General features: G+C 39.0%; 2 protein-coding genes and 1 pseudogene across 2 annotated transcripts; 1 reads left to right on the top strand and 2 right to left on the bottom strand.

The window, feature by feature from the left end:
• Positions 1 to 71: 71 nt before the first annotated feature.
• On the bottom strand, positions 72 to 1344 carry LOC130167995 (olfactory receptor 52E8-like). Its single transcript, XM_056374553.1, has one exon. It carries the CDS (start codon positions 1342 to 1344, stop codon positions 385 to 387), a length of 960 nt encoding a protein of 319 aa, XP_056230528.1. The 3' UTR covers positions 72 to 384.
• A 1655-nt stretch (positions 1345 to 2999) lies between these two features.
• Positions 3000 to 3968, bottom strand: LOC130167798 (olfactory receptor 52K1-like). The gene has a single exon (XM_056374292.1). It carries the CDS (start codon positions 3966 to 3968, stop codon positions 3000 to 3002), a length of 969 nt encoding a protein of 322 aa, XP_056230267.1.
• A 4651-nt stretch (positions 3969 to 8619) lies between these two features.
• LOC130167993 (zinc finger BED domain-containing protein 4-like) lies at positions 8620 to 12522 on the top strand (annotated as a pseudogene).
• Positions 12523 to 12648: the final 126 nt, after the last annotated feature.

The following is a 12648-nucleotide window of genomic DNA, read 5'->3' as shown; positions in this document are numbered from 1 at the left end:
CAAGAAAATACAATAGAAGAAAACAGAATAAAATAATGAAATATAACATTAAGAGCAGAGTACAAATTTGTTACAACAGGCTGTCAAAATGAAGTGCTGAAGTGTTTTTTAATCCAGAGCGAGAGACCCAAAACTAAATGCTTAGTCATCCCTCGGAACAATGAGGAAAGCCCTGCTTGTGGGTCTCAGCATGCTAGGGTTTTATAAATTGTAATTAGGAGCTTGATGTGCAGCTTTAAAAGTTAGAAGCAATGTCTTAAAATTTATTCTAAAACTCAGGGGAAGTGGTACACTTAGAACAGTAAAATAAAACAACAGATCACTTCCTTAATTGCCCAATGTCAATCTATGTTATTTAACTGTACACTGCTGGATTGTATTTGATCAATTTTTTGTGCTAATCTTAATTTTCCTAGTGAAGAATTTCTTCTTCAAGCATTCTTTGATGTCCTTGGTTTTGAAACAATATATTATCGGGTTGACAGCAGCAGGTAAAAGACTGTACAGCATCACAACAACAATGCGAACTGGAGCACTGAAAGTGAAACCTACATTATTTGCCAGGTACACAAAGCACCGCGGCATATAATACAGAAACGTGATAAGGAGCTGTGGCATGCAGGTAGACATAGTCCTGAGGCGGCCTTCAGAGCTGGACATACGAATTACAGCAACAATGACGACAAAATAAGAGAATATAATAAAACCCAGAGGCACCAACAAACTGAACATGGCAAGACCAAGTCCAACTAGCTGAACTCTTCGTACATTCTCACATCCAAGTCCAGTTATTGATAAATGGTCACAATAGCAATGTAAAATTATATTTGAATTACAAAAAGGCAATGCAAGAGCATCTAAAACTATACCCACCATCCATGTTATTGGCATAAACCATGATATTCCACAAAGCACAGACACTGTGGTGTTTGTGAACAGAGCTGTGTAACGCAGTGGAACACAAACTGCAATAAAACGGTCAAGGGCCATCACCATCAGGATGAAAGAATGAGTTGCCCCTAAAAAATGAACAAAATACATTTGTGCAAAGCAACCATAAAATGAAATAATGCTTTCATCAAGCCAATATTTTAGTATAATCTTTGGAAGAGTAACACACCCAAACACAAAGTCACATAATGAAAGGTGGCAAAAGATCAGATAGGTGGGTTTGTGAAGAGACTGTTCATATTTAACAAACGCTAAAATGAAAATATTTCCCACAGCTATGGCCAAGAAGAGTACAAAAAGCAGGGCCGACACAGGACCATAATGCTCTGGTAAAAGTCCAGGAAATCCAACGATGAAGAAATCTTTTATCCTTGTTACATTTGTGTAGAACATATTCACTTGAATTCACGATAGAAACAGTAGTTATTAGGCTGAGTTGAGAAAAATAGAGGATAAGACAGAAGTGTTGACAATATACTTACAGTGGTTCCATAAGTGTCCTGCAACATCTCAGGACACATAATGCTCAGGATCTTGTCTGATACTACATTTTATGTAAACAAGTACGTCCCAAATGGATTGCATTTCCCAAAAGCACTCCACTACTTCAACATGACAGATGACGCCTTCAATAAAATAGTATTTAGTATCCTGTCAGTGCCTTACAGCCATGGCAAATATACACTACAGTATACTATGGAGCATACAGAATGTCACTACATTATTTTATCAGTTGCAACACAAAATAAAATTGATTACATTAAGGCATTATCAGCAGTCTACACAAAACCTCTGATGATCTTATTCCTCATTTAAATGGCAAATCAATAATTTTACAATTGATTCACAAAATTTCCTTTAAAAACCTTTACAGAATTTGACCTTTTTTGTTATTTCCTTAATTGGTGTCTCTCTGACATATTAATTTGACTCCTTTCAGATTAGTTCAAGTTTCATTGTTACTTTAATGTAAACATGTCTACTTATATACAAGTAATTTACAAAAGAAAACATTTCCTGGGAGAGATGTATCGCCACCCCAGTTACGGCTTTTAACAGTCTTTTCATCAATGAAAGCATCTGCAGTCTGCATCTGGTAAATCGGCTGAAAAAGTTTATCCAGACAAACAGCAGCCCCTCACTTGTATTTGATTGCATTCTGTCTTATCCGATCCAATATGGCGGCGACGTTTACGTACGACCCCGCAGCCGGTGCGGCGTCTGCATCTAAGACAGATGAAGGTAAGACAGTTGTGGAGTCACAGGTTGAAAGTTTAATGTTCCTAACAAAAGTCATCTAGAACATGCTACAAGGAGTAGCAGGTAGAGCTTCTACTGATGATTTCATGTCTGTTTTTTATTTTCTGTGGTTAATATTGTCAACGCTAACGCTAGCTAAATATTAGCAATGTCATGCTAGTTTAATGTAGCGTTTGGATGATTCAGAATGTACTGAGACAATCCCCTGGAAAGAGTACTTAACCCTTTTCATTTATATAGCGCTTTTCACAGTGTTTTATTCTGGCAAGAAAAACAATTGGAGCAATGAAATGGAGGGTTTTACAGGTGCAGCAGCTAATTTATCCAAATGTAATGCAATACTTTTTAACTACTCAGATTTTATTTGTATTTTTGAGAGATAGTTAATGTTGCTCTGTGTTGTGTGGGTGTTTCATTTCATAACTGAAGAAAAGAAAAGAAAAGTGGACTGAAGCAGAGGAGCATCTGACCAGCAACTGGATCAACTCCACAGCTCACCACTTCATCACAGATAAGCCCTGAAATTTAATCACTTTATTTAGAGAAAAATAACAACTAAAACCACAAGATTGAGGGGAGCTATTATTTAATTTAGTCTGGGATATATTTTTAAAAAACAAATTTGCAATTAAGTAAATTGTCACAACTAATTGCCACACTGTGTAGCTGGAGTACATACAAAAACAGAATGTGCATCTTGTGCAAACTTTAAAAATCTGTTTCTGTTGTACAATCACATTTCTTGCAAATCAAACCAAGCTTTCTGAGTAGTTGGCTGAGGTATGTTATTAGACTGAAAATTTAATCTCTATTCCAATCTTTTTTGTTTTCACCTTCTTCATCAAAGTCTGCTTGATATCCTGAGTCTTAAAACAATATATGATTGGATTAACAGCAGCAGGAAAAAGACTGTACAACAATATCAATAAAATGCGAACATCTAAACTGAAAGAAAATCCAACAGTGTTAGCAACATAAACAAAACATCTGGGCAGGTAAAAAAGACAAGTGATAAAAATTTGTGGGGTACAAGTTGATAAGGTCTTTTTTCGGCCGGCAGCATTAGACATTTTCAAAATAACCACTATGATGGAAAAGTAGGAAAATAAGATGAATGCAAGAGGAAGCAAAAGACAAAACATGGCCATACAGAGAGTAGTGACCTGTACAATTTTAACATCCTCACCGCATGCCTGACTTGTTATAGAAATGTGGTCACAGTAGCATTGAGAAATGACATTTGATTTACAGAAAGGTAAAGTGAGGGCATGCAGTACAATAGTCACCATCAAAGACACAGGTATGAACCAAGCAAACCCACAGAGCACAGATATGATGTTGTTCGTGATTAGGACAGGATAACGCAGTGGAATACAGATGGCAATAAATCGATCAAGAGCCATTACCAACAAGATAAAAGAAGTTACTGATCCTAAATAGTGGACAAAGAACATCTGTGTAAAACAGCCATAAAATGAAATAGTGGTATCACCAAACCAGTATTTTGATATGATCTTTGGGAGAGTCACAGTGCCAAATGTTAAGTCGTTCACTGCCAAGTGACAAAAGACCAGATATGTTGGTTTTTGCAGTGATTTCTCACAGAAAACAAATGATAAAATGAAAATGTTCCCTATTGCAATAGCTAGGTAGATGACAAAAAGCAAAGCCGACACAGGCCCATAATACTGTGGTGAAAGTCCAGGGAAACCGAGGATGAAGAAGCTTCTCATCCTTGTCACATTGGTGTGGATCATTATCACCTAATTCACAATCAGCACCAAGACAAAGAAATCAATGTAAGGTATAAGTCGAAATTCATTACATGTCACATAGCAAATGTAATATTTAACATGACCAAACAGTAAGAACATCCATGGAAATTATTAGTCTCACAAAACACAAAATATTTGCAAATTCAAGCTTCTCTGATGTGAAGATTTGCTCCCTTTTCCGTTTCACAGGATTATAATTTTGTATACACTTCAGTTTTTCAGACATACTTAGAACTTTTGACACATTGCTTTGGCCTCTGGTAATTTGTGTCTGGCATTTTCCATTATGTTTGACATTTATTAGAGTAAATTATTAAGCGATTACTTGAGAAATAATAATTAGTACTCATTAAAACAGTTGAGACAATAATTGCAGCCAAAAAGGTAATTGTATATTACATTCTTCACTCATCTCTTTCTACCTGACTAGAATTTATTAGAACCAAAACTGCCTTGGTAACAATCATTTGTCATTGTCAATTGTACTACTTTCCTCACAGGTTTTTTACAAAAGCTTGAAGATGTTATTATTTCAACCTGTGGATTATCTTACAAAGATACAACATATAAAAGGAAACAAATACATATAATATAGTTATACAATATGGTTTTTGTATTTTCCATTTAGAATCTAAGTAAGAGTCTTACCTTTCAGATTGCCGGCTAGTAACTAAAAGATGAGTACCGTGCCTGGGTGACGGCTAATATCTGCTCTTCTCAATATTTGACCATGCATATTCTCAAAGGATTTTACTCTCAAATGAATTTCTGCAGTGCCCAAATAGCGTCACCGTATCGTCTTCCTTACAATTCACTGACATGTATAAAGATTAAAACAATTTATATCAACATAAAAAGGAACAAAATAGATTTAAAAAGGCTTACTTAACCCCTTGAGCTACATTCGGTGTGGTTATAGAATCTTCAAAAGACAATTCCATAAAGAAGCAATACTGTGGCACTGTTGTGGCAAAACCTTAACAAATGTGTGTAATCCTTCCTTTAGGTTTACCTCTCACCTCCCAGTAAATCAGTTATTTCAGAAAGCTGGGGGCACTGACTCTGCTCCCACTGAACTCAGATATTGCTGAGATTCTCAATATTAGCCATGAACATATATCAGTCACGTTTAGTTGTTAGCTGACTAAACTTCAAATGTTATGCCTAAAATCCATAGGTGTTATGTTTGACCCTGAACATAGCATATTAAAATGACTGCAATGACTGTGGGGTTTTTTTTTGCCTCTGCGCTGGTGACAGCCAGGGCCAGAGGCATTATGTTTTCTGGTTGTCCATACGTCTCATTCTCGTGAACATGATATCTCTAACACCGTGAGGGAATTTCTTCAAATTTGGCACAAACATTGAACTGGTTAATATGCAAAAACACTAATTATTCAATGCTGCAACTCGGGAAGGGGAGATTGTGGCCATATTTCCTTGGTTGGCGGAGGCATTTAACCACGAGGCGGTAATTCTAGTTTTCTCTGTTAAATTATTGCATTTGTTTAAATGCTTCAAAAAAAATGCACAAAGCCCCCATGTCAGATATGCCAAAGTCAGAGGTTTTCAAATGTATACCCCTACTGGTAGTATCAAAACAAGATTTTGTGTCAGTGGAGGAAGCAAAAAATGTCCTTTGATATGAGAAATGCCTTTTGTGGGTGAGTGCCACGTGCACCACTGTAGTGTGAATACCACAATTTAGAATTAGAAAGGGGACACCAGTCCTCAGGGAGGACAACAATGAATTAATTAATTGATTAATGTGATCAATCTCATATCAGAAGCCATGACTTCGGTGACAATGGATATCCAGTCTCTACTTCAGAAGAACACAACAGGACAACGACTGAGTGTAAATAAAGAGGTTTATTAACTAGACTATCTACAGAGTAAATGCAATGTATAATAATCATCAAGATGAATATAATAACGAAATGAACTGTGTGATGAGTTGGCAATGGTGGGAGGGAATATGTTATGGCTATTTACAGTATGGCTATACAGCTAATGATACTAGGTCTACGAATGAGATTTGATGACACTTTGACCTGGTTGTGGATCTCTGACATGCTAAAAGCATGGTCTGTTTGTGAGAGAATGGTCCTTTGTGTCTGTTTTACTATCAGTTTGATAGTTTGATGGTTGCAAGAGTAACAAATCGTCAATTTTGGGTCCATAACTCTGCGTGTCCTTACAATGAAGTTATTTAATGTCTTGTGACTGATGCCAGACCGCGCATGTCTGGGTCATTTGGTTTCAGGAAATTATCAAACAAGTACAAGCATCAAATAATTGACCACATACTGAAAATTGCATTGGAACTGCAATTGTGCTACTACTGGCTTTGTCATGTTCTGGTTTCTACATTTATACATTGCATTAATTTATGCCCATAGAAGAAAACCAGACTCACTGTACAAACCGAAAAATTATTCAATGGATGTGCTCATCTGCAAGCAAATGTGAAAAAATGCTTTTCCGGAGACTAGAAGTGGAAATTACTAATCACTTTGCTGATTTATTTATTTATTTTTTAAATCAGTGACTGTGTAGTTTGTTGTTTTTTGCTGGACCGGCCAAAGGCCAGTGCTATATTCGCGTATATCAATTACTTACTGACTGACTGACTGATAGGAGTGAATGATGAAGTTACACCATTGGTTGGCAGCGTATTTTCCCATTGGCTGTTGCTCTTTCAAAATGATTTGGCACGAACAATTTGTTATGTCATCAGGGGCCATTTACAGCAGATTCACATCACCATATTTCCTCAAATAGTGACTCGGGCCTTTATTTATTTCATTAAAGAAGCTGTACCAATATACGACCTAGCCTCATATACTAGGTATTTACCTACTAAATTGAATGCATCATTCGAATAAACTTGATTATGTTCGTCAGTAGGCAAACACTACCATTCATAATGCTGTTACATTTGGTAACTGCTTTTGCTTGTCTTTAGTTCAGTAGTACGTACAGTCATGTGCTGGTTCTAACAGTTCAGTTCAGTAGAAAAACTACTGTCACAGTTTAAGCTGGACCTAAATGCAGACCAAACACAAGGGAGTAGGTGGAAAGAAATGGTTTTACTTACAAAAACACACAAGGAACAGGAACCACAAGCATGAGGCAACACAAGGAACATGAACAGCAAGCTGAAGCATGAAGTAACTCTGGGATTTAAACAGGTAACACAAGGAACAATAACAGACAAACTGACAGAAACAAAGGGGACCATAGAGACTAAATGGACACAAGGGAGGCAGGGGTGATTGAACACAGGTGAAACACATTAGGGCAGGGCAGACAATCAACAAGGAGGGAAACAGGACAAAGACAGGGAGTAAAAAAATCAAGTGACACACAAGGAAACTAACTACAAAATGTAACAGGAAATGACCAAACTCAATCATAAATTGTCTGTTATGGCAACCGTAACAGATACAAACAGTCTTAATCACATCAGGCGGGCCGGGCCGATTATCGGCGAGGATATTCAGCATTTTGATGCATATCGGCATCAGCCTTTTTTTTTAAAATTCGACAGCCGATAAGAGATCAATTTAAAACTGGGCTCTGATGCAGCCGCGCCTCTCTGTCTGCTGTCACTACTCTGTCTCCAGCATTGTCCCACCCAAAGCACCATCTGATTGGTTACAAGCAAAGCCACGGTAACAGCCAATCAGCAGTGAAAGCTGTGCATGTGTAGCGGCTTTGTACTCTCTCTCTTTGCGTTGTGTAATTTAAGAGACGAAGATGACCATCACAGTCGGCACTTGCCGTTTATTTCGAACCTTGGCGAGCCTGGCAGAGGGATTAATACAGTCAGAACCCGGTTTTCCTCTCACACAGACACATACACATCAGGGGGACAGCGAGGTCCGACTGTTGAATTAGTTTCAAAATGTACATAACAAAACCACACAAAGCATACCTGGCAGAGGGATTAATACAGTCAGAACCTGGTTTTCCTCTCACACACACACATACACATCTGAAAAATGTAAAATGAAAAGAAAGTGCAGGTTAGCGAGCAACGTGTAGCACTAGCCATTTTGTAAACCCAATTAAAAGAAAAACACCGTCAACTTTTATGAAAAAGGATGTGCTCGACCATTCGGGAGCTATATGTTTAAAATAATACAACTTAAACCACCCCTTAGTATTGGAAATTACAGTAATTAATATGACACAATACGGAGCTCATAGCTCATGCACCTACCAGGGGGACAACGAGGTCCGACTGTTGCTGCCCCCAGGGTTGCATGACCCTAAACCACAGGGGTGCTGCATATAATGACCATGGGACCAACAAGTTTGCGTGTTGTGAGATGAGTTTTTATGGCAAGTGGAATCACCTACTTCTTAACTCTGTTACATATGCACAGTCCTTACACACACGGTGGAGAAGGTCCGGAGAGCAGATACTTGTTTTGAAGGTAAGTTAAGGCAGCAGAGTTTGCCGAAATTGTAATAAACATCCCAGTCCTCTACAACTCACAACTACTAGTAACATTACTGTGAGCCCATTAATGTTATATAAACATAAGCGGCAGCTCTGCTCGCTCGCAGTCCCTCCAGACGTGCCTGTTAATCACTTGAAACAAGGTTGCTGATAATATCGATATGGAAATAGTCTGCGATAGTAGAAGTCTGTGTGTGTGAGTGAGAGAGTAAAAACCTAATGAACTCAATTCAGTCCAGTTTTATTGCAGGGAAGCCCGTCGAGGTGAAGGCTGGTTAGCTTTTAGCGTAACATTAGCCCACTGGTCCGCTTTCTCCTATTCTGGCTCTAGATGCTCAGCAGACTGTAGCAATGGGGAGAATGTCTGTTATGGTAGAGAATAGTGTGTGTTTGTGTGGAAGTCACATGAGAAACTCTACAACTCACGACTACTAACGTTACTGTGAGGCCCAATACGTTAGCGGCAGCTGTCTGTTCCTACGATAAACACTGATTATTAAAGTGAAGATGCTGTAGGCTATTTAGTGTTTTTAACGGTTTAATCACTTGAAACAAGGTTACTGATAATATTGATACTGAAATAGTTATAAAAGTAAGAAGTGTGTGTGTGTGAGAGAGAGAGACAGAGAGAGAGAGAGAAAAAAATCAGTTTTATTGCAGGGAAGCACGTTGAGGGGATGGCTAGTGAATAGTGTGTGTGTGTGTGTGTGTGTGTGTGTGTGTGTGTTTGTGTAAGCCACATGAGAAGCTGCAGAAACTGACAGCAAGTACCGTCTGTCTGAGAGAAAACTGTAGGGCAATAATGGCTGTTTAACTACCAAGTACTTTACCTTTTTCTGTGTTGATTGAGAGATCCCAAGCAGCAGAAAATGACATTGTTAGATGAAGTGTGTCCTGAAGCTGTCTTTGATAGTTTCTTGTAGAGAGGAGAATGATATTGCTGTTCAAGACTTAAGACATAATGTAACTGCATCATAAAGCCTACATGAACTGCATGGTGTTCAGGGATGAATAGTCTCTCCTATTGCTATTGTACTATTTTTTCAGCTATAGTTACATTAATCGTTAGTAATGTAGCAGCTTAGTTTTGAATGGCAGGGTCCCTGGTATCACATGTTGTTAAAATATAACATTTACATAATAGAAATCAACTACAGGCTTCCCAAATGCTGTTATAAATTAAACATGATGAATTGAGCATATGTCAGCATGTGGCCCCACTTTTAACTCTCTCTCTTTTTTCAAACCCTTATTGCAGATGGATAGACTTAAGTTTAAAAGTGCAGTATGGAAGTGTTACACTCAACCAACACCAGGGAAGGCAGTCTGTAATACATGCAATGAAGGTGTCAACATGGGAGCAACAACGGGGAAAAACAAAAATACTTCAAATCTGTGGTCCCATCTTAGGATTCATCACCCTGAGTTGTATGAAACAGCACAGAAGAAACGGGAATCTGAATCTCATCAGGATGAGGCAACTTCAGCCAACAATAGAGGACATGTTTCAGAAACAAAGAAAGTGGACAAATTCAGATGACAGGTCGAAACTAATGGACGAACTAGTAATAGAGATGATAGTCACTGACAACCAGCCATTCACAGTGGTGTCAGATGTTGGCTTTAAGCGCCTCATGGCTGCAGCAGAGCCACGATATGCACTGAAAAGTGAAAAGTATTACCGAACTGAGAAGCTGCAAGAAGTTCACCACAAGATTGTGGAAAAGATCAAAGCCCTGATTCAACCAGAGAATGCTGGCTACTCTCTCTCCTTCACCACAGACTGCTGGTCTGGTGCGACAGAGTCTCTCATGAGCCTGACATGCCATTTCATCGACGCTGAATGGACAAGAAAGCAGGTCATCTTAAATACAAGAGCGATGCATGGGTCCCACACTGGGGAATACCTGAAAGAGACATTCCTCAATATGCTTGAGGACTGGAAGATAATTAAAGACTGTGTAGCACTAGTGCTTCGAGACAGCGGAGCAAATATTGTGAAGGGAATGAGGCTCGCTGAACTCCCAGACCTCAGCTGCACAGCGCACACCTTGCAACTTGTGGTGAATGACGGTCTGGCAAGTCAAAGAGCCGTCACAGATGTCATTGCAATACTTAAGAAGTGTGCCACACATTTCCACCACTCCATTCTGGCCAAACAGCGCTTGTGAGACATTCAGAGGGAACTTGGCCTGCCAGAGCACAACATAATCCAGGCTGTTCCAACGAGGTGGAACTCAACGCTCCACATGCTGCAAAGAATGCTGGAACAAAAGCGTGCACTTACCATCTACTGTGGTGAACATGGAGGATTTGTAGGCCCCACTGCTCACCAGTGGGTCCTTAAGTCCAATTTAATTGAAACTCTTCTCTCAATAGAGGAAGTGACACTTCAGGTGAGCCACAGAAACTCATCAGCATCCTGCATCATTCCATGCCTGACTGTGCTGAAGATGCTTCTTGAAGATGATGAGGGGCCCTCCACAAAAGGCATCAGAACGCTCAGGCAAGCCATGAGGGAGAGCCTCGACAAGCGTTTCTCAAAAGTAGAAGACACAAAAACTGTGGTGCAGGTCTCTTAGATCCTCGTTATAAGAGTCATGCATTCTCCTCTCCCATGACATTGAGCAAGGCCAAAGGATGGTTGAAAGAGGAAGAGGACGCTGCCACACAACAGACCACTCGAGAGGAGCAGGCTGCCACAGAAGGAGCCAGTATGGAGGAGCAGGCAGCTGCATATGGGACACACGAGAATGACGGAAACACCCACAAAACGCAACGGAGAGAACACACATCCTTCCGCAGCCGTGTTGATGAGATGTTCAGTTCTCTGCTGGCACCTCACACTGGTGACCTGCTGGCCAGTAGCTGCGTTGAGGATGAGCTACATCTGTATCTCAAGGAGCCAGTGATCGACAGGCGTAAAGGGGACCCACTCCAGTGATGGAGACAGAATGAAGGGTGCTTCAAGCTACTTGCGAAACAAGCAAGAAAGTTTCTTTGTGCACCACCCTCATCAGTCCCAAGTGAGCACGTCTTCAGTGAAGTCTCTGCAATTTATGAGAGCAAAAGAAGCCGTCTCACTGGAGAGCACGCTGAACAACTCTGCTTTTTGCACCACAATCTGGTGCTGCTCAATTGGGACTACTAACTGATTTTAGACTCACATTTCTGTGCAAATTTTATTTAACTCTGTTTTATTTACTTTATAAAACTTCAGGGAACTATTTATTTATTTATTTAAATTTTCAGTTAACTTTATAAGAGATGCTGCTGACCCTGGGAACTGCTTGCACTTTTTGTTTTTGTTTGAACTTAAAACAAAGATAAGTGAAAGATTAACATTTCAGTTATATTGAAATTTTGGAAAACTTTATTTACTGTAGAAAACTTTAGGGAGCTATTTATTTGTTTAAGTTTTCATTTAACTTTATAAGACATGCTGCTGAGCCTGGGAGCTCCCTGCACTTTTTGTTAGAATTTTAAAACAAAGATATCTATTGTCTAAGAAAAAAAAAACTTTAACATGTTGCAAATCTGAAAAGCTGTTAAATAAACATATGCTTAAAGGCATTTAAACAAAGTTAAGTGGAGTTTGTATTATTCAAAATTTTCACGACAATATTTTCCCTTTTACTGCAAATAAATATCGGCTCCAAATATCGGTTATCGGCCTCCTTGACTACTAATAATCGGTATCGGTATCGGCCCTGAAAAAACCATATCGGTCGATCTCTAGTGACAATGTTGATTCAATATAGTCAGTCATAGTTCAGTCTGAAGATTAAGTGTTAAAGATTGTACATGTGCTGAATACCTGTAGATACTGGTGCTTGGAAATAGGCCAGTACCTTTGACATATTTACACACATCATGTTGCCCTTAAGCCTGTAGACTGAATTGTGAGGATAACAGATCCTTAGCCCTAATAGTGGGACAGTCTATTGAGAATATTCAACTTAATTAAAGTATTTGTTTTATTGTTTTTGCTTTTATTGCTTTTCCTTTGTGACAGCAATTTGCAATCCGCTCTGTGTGGTTGATAGTTTTATCTGATATTGTGTAATCTGAATTTGGAGATTTGGAGGTTAAGGGTAAATGCAAGTCACATGAAAATAATAAGTGGAAATGATTAGCCTTGTACTTGATTAATGTAGAATGTCTAAATGTAGAACAGAGAGTATGGAATAT

Source organism: Seriola aureovittata, chromosome 4 (genome assembly GCF_021018895.1).
Source record: "Seriola aureovittata isolate HTS-2021-v1 ecotype China chromosome 4, ASM2101889v1, whole genome shotgun sequence".
Lineage (NCBI taxonomy): Eukaryota > Metazoa > Chordata > Actinopteri > Carangiformes > Carangidae > Seriola > Seriola aureovittata.
This window is presented reverse-complemented; position numbering and strand designations above follow the sequence as displayed.